The 18,509-nt window shown below is 39.7% G+C and overlaps 1 protein-coding gene across 1 annotated transcript in view; it reads right to left on the reverse strand.

Moving 5' to 3' along the window:
• The window catches only part of LOC104500701 (succinate--hydroxymethylglutarate CoA-transferase-like), a gene marked incomplete at its 3' end in the record, with an annotated part of 160,626 nt that overhangs the window by 29,972 nt on the left and 112,145 nt on the right, over window positions 1-18,509 (reverse strand). The window contains exons 9-10 of the mRNA XM_010144394.1: window positions 13,570-13,641; window positions 8,661-8,758 (exon numbers count right to left, since the gene is read on the reverse strand). Coding sequence (XP_010142696.1) covers window positions 8,661-8,758; window positions 13,570-13,641 — 170 coding nt within the window. The remainder of the gene's footprint in view (window positions 1-8,660; window positions 8,759-13,569; window positions 13,642-18,509) is intronic.

Consider the following 18,509-nt stretch of genomic DNA (forward strand, 5'->3'; position numbering starts at 1 on the left):
ACGCTTGTTTTAAAACATTTTTCCATGCTTTGATATTGTCTGTAATAAATACCTACTCAGTGTATAATTTCCTTTTCTCAACTGAAAAATTTACAGTGTCATCTGCTCTCTTTCAGTGAGAAAAAAGTAACTTTTTATATACACACATAAATAAAAATCACTGATGGAAACATGCACAAGGCTAAACAATGGTCCGGGTTCCAAACTCTAATCTAGTAAAAAACATCTAAGACTGTCGAGCATCTTAACTCTGAAGTACGACACTTGCAAATGAATCTTCATCTGTCCATGGAACCTCAGTGAAGTGACTGCAGGAAAGCTCAACCATGTAATACACACTACAGCTTCATAAATTTCCAGATGAGTCCCCTTTCCCTCTAAAATGTACCATCTGCAATAATGACATAAATGCCACTTAAATTATCTATGATTTATTTGTAAATCGTTTTAAATCTCTAGCTTAGCATTCTACAATTATTACCAGAATTTTAGAAGCTCAAAACAATTTGCTTTTTACTTCACTAGTCTGTGGTATGAAGCTTGAACGCAGGCTCTTTCTGAAAACACCTCTGAAGAAACAAAGACTACATACCCCCACGGAGAATAAACCCATTGCTAGGACCTTTAATGCACAGCCTGTACTAAGGCTTACTTCACTAAAAGAGGTAGTAGTCTCCACGATGTCTTACTTGCCTTTTAAGCAGTAGTCTAAGCCTCCTCTACACTGAATTACACAGCACTCAGGGAGATACTGAAGTTGCAATATTGAAAGGAGGCACCAGATCCTGAAGCATTTAACATTAAAGATACTTCATGCTTTAAAATATTATAAGAATAGGAAGTGTGGCATGAGCTGAACTAATTGAAATGTTATTTCATGGGAAGAAATCCAACTAAATATATTTTCCCTCAATTTGTAAATCCAGCAGGCACCATTAAATGAAAAACTCTAAATTTAAACTGTACGCTCAGTAGATCAATCAAAAAATACAGCACAATATGAGAAATAGCCTCCAAAGGACCAAAAATTAAAAGGCCTTACATAAACAAGTGTAGTTTTGCTTCTTAAAAAGCAACACCTAAATCCCCTTCTGCTTTCTAACAAATTATAGTAAAAAAAAAAAAATACGGTAGAATGGATCATTAATCACAAAAAAGAGAGCGTTTGCTTGACTTGCACAAGTTGGATGAATTGACCTTAATGAGTTAGAAAAATACCCACGTTCTAGTAAAATGTACTAAGTTTCTCATCCTATTAATTATTACTGTAAACTTTGGGGGTTTTTTGGCAAATATTCTGTCTTTGAATGAAATAAAGGCTTCTAAAGCATGAATGAATCCCCTTTGTGTGCATTTGTTGCTTATATCCCATTTTCCATGTTTCCTAGGAAACCTTCAATCATTGCTACATCCTATATGGAAGAGCATCCACGTTTCTCTAATGGATAAAACCATCCAATCCCACACAAAGTCAGTTTAGAAGAACTAGCGAAGCAAAATACTGCTCTTTTCTATAAGAAGCTTATGGTAATTAATTTAGAGAAGTAATTTGGACAGCTACCAAATGTGGATGGAACAGCAACATCTAGGATTAGTAAGAGCTTTTTACATGCAGTCAATCACAAAAACCTCCTCTGTTCTCACTAGAGTCCACAATAGCATTCTTGTGTTTTCTAGCACAACCCCAGTTTCCATTAGGGTTTTTGCATTGGTTTGTTCTATCAACAGTCTATTTATTTCCGAGTATCTACAATATTTTCTCTCTTCACTACTAAGCTTCTCTTTAATGGTAGTCAACTCAGTAAAATATTTTGTACAGTTTCTTACAGTAGCATTTACAGCAGACAATATACAAAATAGAAGTCATAGAAAATAAATTTATTTGAAATTTTCAAATAATGAATCATTATATCTTACTGTACAGTAAAATGTTATTAGAGTTTTAAAAATGAATACTATAGAAGTTACTCAATAGTCTGCAAGCATTTCTATGGTAGCATCTAAATAGGATCCTCTTGATTACTGATTAATCACTCAGCAAACCACAACAGACCCCTGAAATCAGATTGTACTGACATGTTTTGCTGATGGATAACTCAACTACATTAAAAGATATCACATATAGTAAATTGTAAGCGGTATCTACATAAAAGACAGTCCAGCTATTTGTAGGTATCACAAATCCACCCTGAAACTCATTTAAACTTCTACATACTAAAAATCCTGTAATCAGTTCATTAGAACTATTAATAAACCTTCATCTTTACAGAGTCACAGTCATGCTGGTTGGAAGAGACCTTTAAGATCAAGTCCAACCATAATTAAGCACTGTCTGGTCACCACTAAATCATGTCCCTCAGCACCACATTTACATGTCTTTTAAATAGCTTTTAAATAGGGATGGAGCTATTTAAAAGCTTCCCTGGGCAGCTTTTTCCCCATTCCCTGGGCAATCCACCACTTCCCTGGGCAGCCTGTTCCAATGCTTTATAACCCTTTTGGTGAAGAAATTTTTCCTAATATTCAACTTAAACCTCCCCAGCCTCCTTGAGGCGATTTCTTCTTGTCCTATTGCTTATTACTTGGGAGAAGAGACTGACCCCACCTCGCCACAACCTCCTTTCAGGCAGTTGTAGAGAGCAATAAGGTCTCCTCTCAGCCTCCTTTTCTTCAGGCTAAACAACCCCAGTCCCCTCAGCATGTCCTCAGCAGATAACATTAGACAATGCATATAAAAGAAATATACTACTTTTCCCAAGCCTTCCTTTCTTTGTCTCACGTAAGCAAAAGGACCATAACTACTATAGTGCAAATTAACTGAAAATCAGCTAGGTAAACACACATCAGTAAAAGCCTGTGGAGAATAATGGAAAACTAGATCAATTTTGTTACTGTTCTTCTTTTAACTACTCAAGGAGAGTAAAGAGCTAACAAGGGTCCCTTCAAAGAGCTCATTCAAACAGCAATGAACAGATCTCCCTTGATTTCAGCAGCTTTGTAGCTAGTAACATACGTCATCAGAAAAAAAGATAGCAAGTTCCTTTTCAGGAAGGATCCTGAACTTCACACATGTATGAAAATTATTACAGGTTTATTAAACGGTGAGAAAAGAACACAGAAAAAGCACACTAGCTTACCCAGTCCAAAAATCAGATGTCACAGTTCCATACTTAGAAGTCAACATACAACTAATAACAATTTGAAACAAACCTTTTTAAAGCAAACTGTGGCAGTTTGGTAGCTGATGCCCTCTCAGCTCAACCATTTATGCACTGATGGTGAGGTAGGTGGCTGGGTAAAACCTTACACTGAAGTCCTTTATCTTTCAAACTTCAGACACCTCTCTTGCTGAAGCAGTAAACAACCAGGTGCTCATTCCTGGTATGTTATCAACAGTGACCTCAGTCTGCCAGGCTCTTGGTTTCCCAAGAAAAACAGTGCAGATGGAGAAGGAGATTTACAGAGACTGGGTGTGTCTCAGCAACTGTGAATTTAACAGTGCTCCTCATCAGGCAAATTAAAACATTTTACTATATGCTTTCCCCTTTAGGTGCCCTCCTCTTCTGTTACTAGGTGGAAGAAATTGAGCAACGATCTCATTAACTGAGGATCAGGTTCCTCTGTGTTTCCTTCCTGTTCATTCCTTTTCCCCTCACACTTAGACACGCAGCATGCAGCTGTGATGCAGTCAAGAATAAAGACTTTAAAATACAAGTGCTAGGAATAGAAGTTCCACTCTGAATCATTTCCAGCCCTAACACTTCTGATTTTAAGACTACAATAAGTTAGCTATAGCTGCAGGAGCACTAATCATGATGAATTTATGTGTGCTTCACTTTAACGGCTGAGGGCACGTCTGCTATTCCCCTTCCCCCTGCACTCATATAACCCCACACACTCTGTTCCGCTTACAGGTTAATTTCCCGAAGTACCCTGGAGTACACGTTTAGTTGCACTGTCTCAAAATGCTTCCACACTGCTGAGGTGCAAGGGTAGGATTAATGTTCAACTTCTGGAGTAATTTGAAGAAGGAGGTCAACAGATCAAGCCCCCTTCCTCAAAGCAGCTTCTCTTAAAACTGTCATTGTACCAGCTTTTGCACAAATGCATTTCAAATTCCATGCAAATTTCGTTCTTGACATACCTATGTATATATACACATGCGTGTGTGTGTATATATATACCCACAGACAAAATAATCCACATCGTGCCTGGTACTGTTCTGTTCCAGAGGAAGCAAAGGCAAAAGAGGTAGGGAGGTGCAGGGGGGAACAGAGCAACAATTAAAACTTGGTTCTCTTGGACAGAGGTACACCTAACTCACAAACCAGAGGTCTCCACTGGAAACATAAAAACCAGAGCGCTCTGTGGTCTGTCAGTTCTCACATGAGCCAGGAGTCTCAGGGGCCTCTGTGGTAGCCATTGAACCTGACCTCCACCCAGGCAGGGTCATTTTAAACTTGACTTTTGGCACCCGCCCAAGGAAGGAAGGCATTCAGAGGCAATTTGCTTTTGTCCGGGTTCTGCTCTGTTGTCATTTGGGGAAAATGTAACCTAAATAAAGAGGAAGATACAGAAGGCACTGAAACTGCCTTTTTTGTAAAGCAAAGTAGATGTGCAAATGTCAGCAGCGGCAGGAGAAAGAGGAAATTAAAAGTTAGGGGAGCCATAGAAAGTAGTGGAAGATGATGGGGACAGGAAAAAAGAGCACAGCAGGAAGAGGAGCAGAGATGGGAAAGGGACACCATCACCAGTAGCAAAACAAATACAGAATACCCCATAGGCCTATATTCTTCTTCCCTCTGAATATCCTATGACCCTGTGGTCCTTGCAGCATTGTACTCCTTTCCCAATAGAAGATGGTACTTAAAAACGCTCCCCCTCTCAAGATGGGTACTGGTTTCTGTAACTCTCTGTTCTTGCTCCAATGTGAGAGCTGGGTCTCTCAGAAGCAGCATACCACTCCAGAGCGGTCTACCTTCCACTCCCGTTTACTGAGATCTGAGGGTCTCTGTGAGCATGTGAATTTATCGTCCTATACCTGCTCTCCCCCACTCTCTTTCATGTGTACCCTACAGAGGGAGTTGAGATGATGCAGGCAGATAGCAAGCTGGGATGAAGAGCAAAGGATCGACGTGCTTCACTTTTCGTTTCTGTCAGTAAAGGGAGAAGATAAGAAAATTCTTTCTGAAATGGAGTAATTCACACCTCTCAGAACTGTTATTTCAAGCTACATTTAAGTCTCAAGCCATATTCATCTCCATCTTGTATTCTCACTCAGCTCAGGACATCTGACTGCGATGAATAGGTCATTTCACACCTTTCTGAAAAGTCTTCTGTTTAAAGGGCAATTTCTTCTAAGGGCTATACAATCCCTGCGCTTATCTAACTGCCCTGAAATCTGGCATGGTTACTGCAGGTGGTGAGTAGAATTACTGATCTAAATTAGAGGTCATTTAAGTCAAGAATTCCCAAGAGGCAGACTTTTTTAAAAGCAGCATTCCTTAACATTGACCAGTTGTACCAATGTGTCCTTTGTGCACCCATCTAGAATACAAGTATGGCCAAAGAGTCTCAACTGCTTAACACTTACCCTAGCAAATCAAAGGCATCAACTGTCTCCTTGGTATTCAGAGTTCAGATGTTTTTAAAAATTTCAGCTCCACACACTCAGTGAATTAAACACTCAAGACTTCAGGGAGCTCCTGACCCTCTGAGTAGTTCTGAACATGTTCTATTCCTAAATAAAACCTGGGAAATCCTTTTCCTTAAGAGGAGGAGGTTAAGAATCCTTCTTCCTGCACTTAATAATTGCTCAGAAGTTAGGCAAGAATTGCAGCTAGTCCACTCTGAAAATCAAGAAAAATAGGAAAAGAAAAGGTAAGTCATACCTCTGGAAATAGTTTTAAAGAGATAGGGGAAAGGGGACAGGTTAGATAGGTCAATGGAAGCCTATTCTAGGCTCGGGTACCACCTCAGTTCAGTAAGATGCATACACCTCCTGTGCAACAGTAGTGATACATGCAAGAAACTGCAGAGTACCAAGCAACTGCCACACAAATAACCCTTAAAATACCAATGACTTAGTGGAACGGGAAGGCTGTATAAACCGAAAATGGCAGCAAAAGAGGTTTGGAGAAAGGGAAAGCACATCCTCTGATGTGCTTCTTCTCACTGTCATTACTGTTGAGATGCTGAGACACAGCACATATCCACAAATCTTTTCACTGGATTTAGAAGCAGCAACGCTCTCGAAGGGTTCCACTATAGGACCATAATTCCCATTTATGTTTCCAAGCCTGTTCAAAAGAGAAGGCATCACCAGATTCCTATACATAGATGCAATTTTTTTTGTCTGCTTTTTACTGCTCAGCCTGGCACACCAATCAAGTCTGCTGACTGTTTCCATTGCAATATCACTGGAAAAAAGCTGCTTTGCCTCAAGTTGTATGCAACTTGCCTGGCACAGCATCAAAATGAGACACGGATGAATGGCCTGACTAAATCCTTAAAGGACTTTCATGTTCCTTTTCGTCTTCCACCACACAAAGGAGCTGCTCACCTCAACAAAAGCGACTGTAATAGAACCCATGTGGAGAAAATCACAACTGTTCTAAGCTGCTCCATCACATGTCATCACAAATTCATTCTAAGGTGGATAACAGCGTACATATAGTGAGTGAATGGGAGGGTCTGCAGGTGTTTCTTTCCAACTATTGCACCTTAGGCTTATATTTTCCATGTGCTGGAAGCTGAAATACTATCAAACAACCAGTGATTTAATTAAGGTGCTTTTGAGTGAAGTTCTGGCTTCACTATTTTGTCATTTCCCTTCATTTCTCAAGGGCTGACATTTTTCAGCACTGAGAAACTATTAATTTAATTCTCTAAGTAACTTCAAAACTGAACCACATATAATTTTACAAACAACTGCGCATTAGTGAATAAAAGCAAAGTTACCATGGAACGTGTATGGAAACATATTCAACCTCTGTTAGAATGCCAAAGGTGTTTGTTATAGTCAGTGTTTTAAAACTGAATGCCAGATGAATTCACAATAATACGACTTAACAGAATACTATCGGAAATGTCTACTCCGAAAGTGAATATACAGTCACATACTTGCATATAAATTACACAGAAATTCAGCCTAAATGATGCTAATAAAACAGAACATAAACTCTGACAAAAAGACATAAAGCTGTAATTGAAACAGCAATGAGGTAATCTGATGAACTAATAGCTACAGATACAAAAAAAACCTGGAATTCTGGCAATTCATTCAAAGAACAACTGTTCCTTGAGATTCATCTTCTTATTCAGATGTTGCCCATTAAAAAAAGACCTGCATTCAAAACTAACCACAAGCAATTTTAATTTAATATTAAGTAATTGTTCTGTGGGTGGCAAAACAGCATTCGCATAAGGTACCAAAGTATATCAGATAAATATTAGATGAAACAAACTCCAAGTAATAAGTCGACACGAACCAACTTTGAAACTAAGATTAAGAGTCCAGAATGTAATAGCTCAAAGGCAAGTCAAAAGATAACTACTCCCTTTCAAGGGCTTAAAACTTACAGAAAGAGTGGGTTCATCTCTGCTACTGCAATACATTTAGTATAGGAAGGTAAGAAAAAGATGAGTTCCAAACATTCATCATGAATAGTTGTACCATAATTATTTGAAAATGCAAAGTCACCTGGTACTTCAGTATTTCATCAGGAGCATGACACCTGAAAATGGACAGGTAAGACAGAGACAAAAGTGCAAGTACAACAGGAAGAGGCAAAATCACTCTCTGTAGTCTGTAATGCAAGGTAATTCTGGTACTCAACGTCCAAAAGATGCAGGGTTGAAGGAGGGCGAGGGGCGTGCAACTGTAACTCCCTTCTCAGATGGAATGAAAGGGGGAGGCATCAGACTTAATGCCCCTACATAAATACCCTAAAAATTGCTGCAATTATATTTGTTACACATTTATTGACAAAGACTCATACAGGCCAAGTGTCAAAATGATAATATGACTTTTCTTGGATCACTGACAATATATATTGCCTCTTCTCAAATAAAGAGGTCCTGAACTTCCTCTTCAGTAATTTTTAATTTAAGTATTTTAATAGGATGATTCCCACATAGAATACTAAGCACATATCCTTTTGATTTCAAAATAATTGACCCAGGGAGAATTTGGGGCACGGAGTACCACCATACAGAACCAGCAGTAGCAGAACGAGCGAGTACAGAACGAGCGAGTAGCATCGAGTGAACTCCCTTGGATACAGCAAGTCTCAGCGAAAACTTCAAAATCCCAGTCACAGCAAAAGCAAACAGTGCTCAAAGCACTTTATTTCCAGGAGTTACATTCATCCAGGAAAGCAAAAAGCACTGGTTGTTTCACTAAAACTCATGTTAATGGTTAAAAATAAGTTAAAATTGTTTCTGAAAACTTAAATCTGTGGTCTGGCTCCTTGCTAGTCCATGTTATTGTCTGTGTGCAAAGAGCAGTATATTTAACATCAGTAAGTGTTCTCAATACCTATTAAAAAATAAAGTATCTCAAATAAGTAAAGTAAAATTTTCACATGACGAGCTCTTCATATAAATAACTATTTGCATTAAGAGATTAAATGTAATTTCTTCCCTTTTCATTAACTTACCGGGCTGACAATGTGTCAATAAGTTCTTTTCTGTTCTGGACTCTGAGTGTATTAGTTTTGTATCTGGAATCCTTACTAACTTCAGGCAAATTCAGGATCTATGCAAAAATAAAGGCAAATGAGAAATGAACTTGGTCGGAGATATTTATATAACTAAGGAAATTCATTACCATTTTAAGACAGCTTTCAAAAAATCCCTATTTATTGTTAATTTTTTAATATAGGTTAGGAGATTAAGAAAAGATAATGCTGGCTCGTTCATGTTACATAACAAGTGCAGAAAAAGATAGAAATTAAACTGAAGCTCCAAATCTTAGTTGATAGCATCCACCATTAGGTAGGAGAAATTCTTCCTGTAGAACACTAAAAGTGTACAAGTTATTATTGTAAGGTTGGAGAGATCTGTGGGATTATCCTGCACTAAATTATATGTCACAGAATAAGAAATATGACTGTACTTCATATATTAGACTGAGAAAAGCTATGTCTAAGGATATTTCTTTCCACTTCAGTAATTTCTGTCAAAAAGGCAGAAGGGAAAAAAAAAAAAAGGTGGTTTTCCATTGAAATGTCATAGTTTTTCTTAATGATTTTTTCCAAAAGAATTAATGAAGAAAATTGGCTCTAAAACCAGAAAAATATATCTTCTATATGTAACTCCCACCTGGAACATTAGAAATGTAACCGTCATGCAAAGACAATGTGAATTACACTACAAAGGGAATAAATGTGGAGAATGACTCTTAGAATTTTCTAGAGACATTTATGAGACAGAGCAGTTGCATGGACAATCAAAACTTGCTATGTAATTTATCTATTTATGCCACCACACATTTATATAGAACATAAATAAACAGTACTTTCCAAATTTAACAAAAAACATCCCGGTAACATCAGCTACAGAGGAGGGCAGAACAGAAGCTTACAAAGCAGGAGACTGTTACATATTCTTCATCTATTTTTGCTCACTAATACACACTCAGGATCAATTTTTCTGAGGAGGAATATTACGATCATTCTAAACATGCTACGCTTGTTTACATGGCCACTTCCAAGGTGGCTTACAACAAACCAGGACTGGCTCACAGCTGAAGTCCCTGTCGCTGCCTGTGGTTGAGTGCTGATGCTTAGGAAGAGCTGAAGGACAGCAGTGAGGCACTGGGACAGGTTGCCCAGAGCGTTTGTGGAAGCCCCTCTCTGGAAGTGCTCAAGGCCAGGTTGAACGGGGCTTTGAGCAACCTCGTCTAGCGGAAGGTGTCCCTGTCCACGGCAGGGGGTTTGGAATTAGGTGATCTTTAAGGTCCCTTCCAACCCAAAACATTCTACAACCTTATGATGAGCAGGGCCAGTACGTATGATACTTCCTTAATATTCATGCAAACTCCGGCCATCTTTAGATTAGAGCATTTCTGAGGTGGAGCTCTCTTCTATGTATTTAGCGATCCTCAGTGCATCCTTGATTCCATATGCCAATGTACTATGACACAGAAGTGGTACATAGATTGGCGTCAATCTCTGATATTTGCATCAAACCTAAAATTCTATCAATTCCTCTGAGATCAGTTCAGACCAAGGCCACTATCATTTAATGACTCCTCGCTTTGCTGGAGTGAGTAAGGATATGGCTTCCCTTCCAAGTGACATAAAACCATCAACAAAACAGATATTCCTTCCACAGATATTTAGAGATATTCAAAACAGTCACCTTTGACGTAGTTGTCAGCTAGAGTGACATAACTAAGCATGGAAATCCATGTTAGGACAATGACCATATTACGTAACTTTTCTGCAAATTTTTAACTGCAAGGTAACATGAAACAGCTATCAACAATTAATTCACAGCATATTTCTTTCTTCCACGTTGACACAATCTAGTTTATGAAAATCACAAATACCATAATTCAGCTTTAGAAAATGTTCTTCGTTTCCTACCTGAAAATTTAACAATAATATTGGTACCCCCTAAAATTATCTCCCCTTTATAACACCACTGCTTTGGAGTTACGAATCACTGCCCGACAGGAAAACATGATGCAAGGTTGTTTGAAGGAAATGGTAATGAATACTTATTTATGAGAGCTTAAAAAAACCCAAGAAATTAATCAGAAAACTATGGTTCCATTTGATGTGTTACATGAAAAATGATCATATGGAGTTGCTCACTCCACTGTTTTAATTAATGTTACTGACTCCAGCTTTAACTTAACGTCCATCTGTCGTAAAGCTGTGTGTCTATATATGTTCCTCTCAATTTTTTGTGACTAACAAATGCACATTTGAGAAGCTATTCGTTAATGTGCCGTTCATCTTTCTGCATCATGCTGCCAACGTTGTTTTCTTTAGTTCACTGAGACCACGTGGAATGAAACTGCTGCTCATCGTTTCTAAGCCTCCTTCAAGCTCTGCGATGTGCGTTCAGAGTTTACGCTCTCTGCGCTTTGTCCTGAACACTAGCAAACCTGTTTGTACTCTGCTATACACGACAGCTCAGTGTATACTGACAGCTCACTGCAGACTTGCTCAGTATTGCTGTTAGACTCGAAGCAGCCACGCATGCGGATGTGCTTTAGTAACACGCGGCGCTATGAAATGCACAACAGCCAGCAGTGTTACCAAGTTCTTCCGCAATTATCCAAGTCCTCCAACGAGCTACGGTTACTTGTCATTGATTTTGAAAATATCACAGTGAATTATTTTCTTTCTGCTTGCCTGAAAAGATACGGTTGAAGCAGAATGTTCGCAATTGTTTACAGCTTGAGCCAGCTGTTACATCTCTAGAGTACGTGTCTTGGGGGCAATGGCTTTCATTCAGCCTACAAATTGAGCACCAGCTCATCACAGAAAGGTTCTCTAACAGCAATTACAATGTTTGAATTAGTGATCTCTGTATTTACTAAAGGTTCACTGGGGTGTTCTGGCCCTTCCTGCAATAAAAACCTCTTCCTTTATTGAATCTCGCCCTTCACGGTGCTCTAAGTTCCAAGCCACCTTTGACTCAGCACGGAGCGTATCTCTAACAGGTTTCACAACTGACTTCCACATCACTCCATTTCTGGGCAATATAACGGCCCGTATCCACCCCTACAACAACTCGATAAGGGTAAAAAGGCTGTTCTTTTTAAAAACAAACATGGTAACTTGTTTATAGAAAAATCTAACCATTATCTAAAATTTTAACTTTTTTCTCTGTTTTTTTCTAATCCCTTTGTAATACAAGCAATCATCATTTCTCCATGTTCTGCACCTCCTACTTTCAATTCTAGAAATACCAGAACAACTCTATAAGGATGAAACAAAAAAACATCAGTCTGCAGACTAGGGCCAATATTTATCTCACTTAATTTTAGTCCTACAGATTCCAAGGTAACACAAACCATAGAAATGTTGCCTCATCATCTGGGGTATTATTCACTCCTTACTTACAGAGGGAGCATGTAGCAACAAGTCACACTGCAAGTCTCTGAGCTCCACCCTAAAGTGAGGTGAATGCAGGGTCTGAATTTTTAGTGCTTCTAGCTTACGCCATGGTGTCAGAACCTACTGAGCCAGATCTTCAGCTCTGCCTTACTCAAGGATGGCAGGATGACAGTGTTTGGCACATAGTTCTTCACTTCAGGTGATAAAATTATGCCCCAGGACTTTCTGGAAGGATTTCCTTCATGAGACAATGAGTTTTTGATAAAACTGAGTTGTGGCAGGTAGCCACTTATTACGGCATTAGTCTTCATGCACGTTAAGATAATGACCACACTGGAGTGGCTGGACACCTGTATGAAGAAAACCCATTGAGCAAACTTCGAAAAGGTTAACTTGTTACTTATTGAGAATTCAAGCAAGTGAAACCAGACGCCTCCAGATAGCAAGGTGGGGATATGTACCCCAAACTGCACTGAGAGAATCACAACAACACTGTCTTCTTACTAAATATTCCAGTTATTAGTTGTAAATGTTCGTGAAAACAGGAAATGTTTGACATGAACAAATGGAAGAAAATAATAGTTAATTTTCTGAGGGTGATTAATTCAGCTTACGTATCCCAGTTCCCAGAGAAAAAGCACAACGGCAGGAAAAAGGTAGAACTCTCATTTTTTAAGATGCTGTCTAACGCTATATGCAAAACTTCTCTTGTCCCAGCTTACTTATTACCAGGGTCTTTTGTTTGGAATGTTGCTACACTTTATTTAGAACAATGTTTTCCCTACTCTTTTACATGTATTCACTGTCCAGGGGAAGCAATTCCAGGTATTAAAACAACAGGAAAAGAGGATGTGAAAAATCCAGTACTATTTTACAACTTTCCAAGCTACAAGAATTGCCAGTGTCATGTCCCTTCAGTTCAAAATAATGAAGATACCAGTTTTGAACACAGCAGTCCTGCCTGGAGATTTGTCATTATTCTTCTAAGTCCGCAAGTTCCTCTGTGAGTACAGACCAGCACATACCAGTGCTCGAAAGGACTACACACTCGGCTGCTGACTCGAGTGGCACAAGAACCACCCATGCCCTAGCCTTGCTTTGTTGATAGCTGTGTCTACCACGTGTTTTATGGAGAAACAGTGACACATTTCTCCCTGAAAAGGTCACCAGTGGGACTTCCATGACATGCGCCATTCCAGAACAGAAAGGTTGTTAGTATGTTCAATTTCTAGCTAATTAGCTGTGCAGCTGTACAAACTTCAAAAGGCGCTTAGTGCCCACAAGTTTGGGAATTGGGCTGTTCTGAACACAGAGGCAAAGCCCGGAACCTGTATCAGACCTCTAAACTACCAGCCAGAACCCCAGAGTTAGAATTTATACTCAAAACTTGTTTTCACAAAAAAAAAAAAAGGGGGGGGAGAGTTAAGAAGCAATCAGTAATTATTTTCCTAGCCAGAATGGAAACTATTACACATTACTGCTACACCATTACCTTGCACACAGTGACAAACTGCTGATCATTTCCAGCTCCCACCACGATGTAGCCGTCCTTGGTCTTAAAAGCCTGGAAGCACAAAGATAGGTAACAAGTTGTAACTAAGCTGTAACATCACAGCACATCTTTTCAGTAAAAACTTTATAAAAAATGTTCAAATTATTTCCTTAAACACTTCCTTTAATACCCAATCTCTAGTTTTATAAAAGTAGCTCAAAGTCAAGGATGAATGCGGCCCTTTTTATTTTTCTAGAGTTCGACAGTTTTTCTAGACTTGATAAGTTATCTTGGATAATAGTTTATGTGCTGAAAATGTGTCTGGAGGCACCCTGAAATTTTGCAGATACGTCCCACGCTCACAGGGACTAAGAAGGATTTACCAGGGTAACACTCACTGTTCAACTTCACTCTTAGCCTGACTGAGAGGAGACTGCTGACCAAACAGATAAAACAACAAAAAAGCACCTTGCCAAATGGCAATGCCAAGTTAGGGACCCTCATGGGGATGAAAGGGATAGGCTGCATCTTTCCAGCTCTGCAGCTGGAGATTAAGCTATATGTCCTTGGTCAGTGGTCTCAAGACCAAGCTCCTGGAGAAAATGGAACTTCTTTTCCAGCTTTAAGGATTTATTCTTTTTCTTTTGACTTCATTACAGTGGCCTTACAGGCACATTTCATGGTGAACAGAACGTTTAACTGGCTAGGACATAACAGCTTTCATTTCAGTCTAAATTATCTCCACTTAGGTTTTCACCTCAAAACAGAAAATCTGTAATTAGCATCATCCCTGATTTTTTAGCACTGTGTCAGGTCATCTTCTAAAATTGAACAGTGCACACAGATTCCTTTTCCTCCACAGCCCTCCCTTATAGAAGGCTGTGTAACTGCAGTTTTAGTCATACGTGTTACAACCACAATTTTCATGAGCATTTGGAAAAATTCTTCCACTACTAGTGCAAGAGACCAGCACTAGCGCTGCTGCAGCACTGCTGCACTAACGGTCATGAGGCCTTGTGATAGCTTCTTGCGGAGAGCAAAACTCCTCTTCTGTTCTCAGATACCAATTTTTTTTATGAGCTATCATGTCCAGATCCAAAGGTGTGAATTCTTATTATAAATTTTGGTAAAATAACACATAAATATAAACCTTGCTGTGGGAACACTTCAGTAAGTCTCCTCATGCCACTGCGGCTTATTTTCTTCACCAAGAGGAATACGTTATTACGACCCGCAATCTTTCATACAGATTCAACTTCATCTACACTAAGACTTTTTTTACCACCTGGTATACTCAAAGCTTTAAAATTCTGTGTGGAAAATTATGTCCACTGAAATGCAAGTAACTTCATATCATTGCTAGAGTACCACCTGTTTGCTCCCGCTATGTTTCATTTCCTGGTAAATAGTATTGGTCAGTGATAAGGTTTAGCACTTTATTTTTCACAAATTTCATTACGCACTTTGGTCTAAGATTCAAAGCAAGGAAACATGAAATTCGGCAAACATTTAGTCCCTCAGCATCCAAAAAAAGTCCCACTGACTTGGCCCCAATACAGTAGAAGTCTAGAAGCATGCATAATATAAAGGTACTGCATACTCACACTGAGGAGAGCACAGAAAAAAATGGGGAAAAGAATACAGAAAAGTCAGTTGTATATGAATGCATCCACATTTTTTAGATATATCTGTTCACGCAGATTTCTGTCTAAAAGAAGCGTATCAGAGCCTGCTCTAAGAACATGCAAGACACTCCCTCTCCCCCCAAATAAATGGGTTTTAGTAGGAACAGTTACGAACTAAAACTGTCGGTATAAACTTACCACCTTTAGTTACAGGCAAGATCTGTTTTCTGAACACCCTGTCCAAAGCCTGACCTGTCTTTGCTGATGCTCTGAATTCTAGAAGCAGCCACACACATTTCACACAACTTACGGGTTAAACACTGCATGTATCTGTGTCCATATGTAACATGATATAGATTTTATTGGTGTGACCACTTACTACTTCCAGTAAACACAAATTAGGAATTCTTTTTACACATTCTTTTGAACTTCTAGTCTGGATGCCTGTCACAGATTGCAGAGCCTACAGCACACGTCATATGTGCCTGTATTCAGATCCCCTTCCTCCGCACTCCAAAATATAATTAAATTGGTAACATGGGCAAATCTTAGAGAGTTTACCATTTATCAGCAGCTTCCTCTGTGACTCGCATCTCTGCAAGAAGACTGCAATCACACAATAGCTGCATGCCACTATGAACCACGCATCTGCACCCGTGGGCTGCCCAAGCAGCAGCGGAAGTCACTCCAAATTTAAGGGCCTGATTATTAGCCCGCGTGCTTCAGTTGCTTTGTGGAATGTGTGGGAAAACTGATTATTCTTAATTGCACTCTATGTCTAAAAAGCTAAAACAACAATCATGTCATCCTTCCACAACAAAAATGGTATCATCATAAATGCAGCAGTGTCTTTTTCCATGAAGCTTAACTCCAGTGTCTCTGGCTGCTGTTTTAATCTTCCCATTACAAAACAGCTGATTATTTGCCAGTCATTGCTGCTGATAAAGCAGAAACTTCCAAATGTTATTAGCACAGTATGGATGCCAACGTTTAAGGGTGATAACAATGGTTTTATTCATCACCCATAAATGTACGCACACCACAGGTTACCACAGGTTACCGTCTGGTCACAGAAAGCTTCAAAATCTTATTATACAAAGGAGCGTAAGGGCAAAGTGCAGAGAGATTTTAATGAGATTTTGTTTTGATAAACTGCTGTCCATCACATCGAATCATTTCACATTAGTGCAATAAAAGGCACCACACACACAAGGCAAAAGTCTTTTTTCCCTTCCCCTTTTTCTGAAGAATGAGGCCTTCTGATAATACTCTTGAGAGCACGAGCATGATTTAATGCCACTCCCCTGTGGTATCGTGAACAATAGGACATCACTTGGTGAAGACAAGAAACAAAAAACAGACAAAAAAAAAAATTAGTCCACATCTTGTTCATGGAAAAGGTGGGGACAGATTGCAAGCACCCAAAGGCGCCGCTTTTCAGTACGATGTAAAAAGCTTGGGGGGTTTTAAGAAGCTAATCTGCAAGTTCACACTGAACAATACATGGTACCAGACATCAAAACACGCATGTTCAAAGCCAGATCTCAAAGTTCAGCGTTCATCAGCACCTCACATGGAGCAATGGATGTTACAGCACCTCGTTAAGACTCAGCACTTTTTTCCTAATGATCCTGGAACATGGCGTATACCTTTGTGTACTGCAACATTTTAACCCCCTAAACGCATGGAATATAAACCTTCTCCACCTTCAGAAATGTTCAAAGTGGTTCACAAGTATTCTCTGAAAATGCTGTATAGACTACACAATAAAGGCACAAGCCTATCTTAGCCTTAGTTCATCATCGGAGTGCAGAGAGACTTGCTGAGATGACGCGAGGCCAAACTAGCCAGTTTTTGCACTGCTCTAAGTCAACAGCCTTTCAAAATTTGCCAGCATTGATGGTGTTAATGGAAGACCATCGATCTCTTGTATTGCCTGCTTTATGAATTTTAAGCCTATATGTGCTATGGCAGTCATCAATTATCTATAAATATCTTCACATATGTTTCAATTTGCATGTTGATTCCACAAACAAAACTTTAAAATGTAAGGGACCAATTAAAAGATGTGCCAATTCCAGTAAAATGATCAAAAGTCCAGGTCAGTTTTCAGTACTTGAATTCAAAACACAGGAAAAAAACCAACCAGAACATCTGCTGCTGCAAATGGTGATGCTTTACACCCCCTCATCAGGTATTTATGCACATTCATAAGATCTCCTCAAGCCTCCTCTTGACTCCTCCAGAATAAACAGCTCTCCCAACCTCTCATATGAGAGATGCTCCAAGCCCGTAATTATTTTCATGGTCCTTTGCTAAGCCTGCTGCAGTATGAGCATGTCCTTGTCCTACAAACCCCAGGAGTAGACTCAGTTGAGGACCCATGACTGTATCCACTGCTCAGCACCAGTGAGGACGAATAACCTCCATCAACTTGCTGGCAGTGCTCCTCCTAATACAGACGGAATTGCTCTCTGTCACAGAGGCACTCTGCTGGCTCAGGTTCCATTTTTGTCCACCAGGACTTCCAGGTCCTTTTCTGCCTTCCAGCCAGTCAGCCCCAAGTCTGTCCTGATGCGCGAGGTTACTTCATACCATGCGTAGGACTTGGCATTTTCCTTTATTGAATGTCACTAGGCTCCCCTTGGCCCATTTCTCCAGCCTGTCTAGGTCCCTCTGAATGGCAGCACAACCACCTGCTGTATCAGACACTCTTCCCGGTTTTGTATCTGCAAACGTGCTGAGGGTCCCCTCTGTCCATCATCCATGTCACTAATGACCATATTAAACAGTACTGGCCCAGCATGCCCCTGAGGATACCACTAGTGACTGGTCTTCAGCTGGACTTCATGCCACTGATCACAGCCCTTTGAGCACGACAGGTCAGCCGGTTTTCATTCCGCCTCAAAATTCTACGTTGAAATCAACACTGTTGAGCACAGTGAGGACACTTCATGGTCTACTCTCAGAAGCTATTGGCAGATCAAATCCAGCACACTGAAATATTACCTCCAGCTGCCACGCAGCTTCCCAATGCCACAAAGATTGTCAAGCCCAAACGCAAAGGATGCAAGTGCCATCCAGGCAGCAACTAAATGTCAACTCTTCAGAGACTTGTCAGGAAGAAGAATCTGAAGGCCAAACAATGCTTGAAGAGACCAACAGAACAAAGCATTGGGGTTTTGAATTTGGAGGATTGTTGCATATTTAGGAAAAAATAACAGCTTTAATTTTCTGAACAAGCTACTGATAATTTTCATTACCAGCTACCATATTGGCCGCTTTACTGATAACGGAATACTTGAAAGCTTCTAG

Source organism: Buceros rhinoceros, unplaced genomic scaffold (genome assembly GCF_000710305.1).
Source record: "Buceros rhinoceros silvestris isolate BGI_N320 unplaced genomic scaffold, ASM71030v1 scaffold91, whole genome shotgun sequence".
NCBI classification, from domain to species: Eukaryota; Metazoa; Chordata; class Aves; order Bucerotiformes; family Bucerotidae; genus Buceros; species Buceros rhinoceros.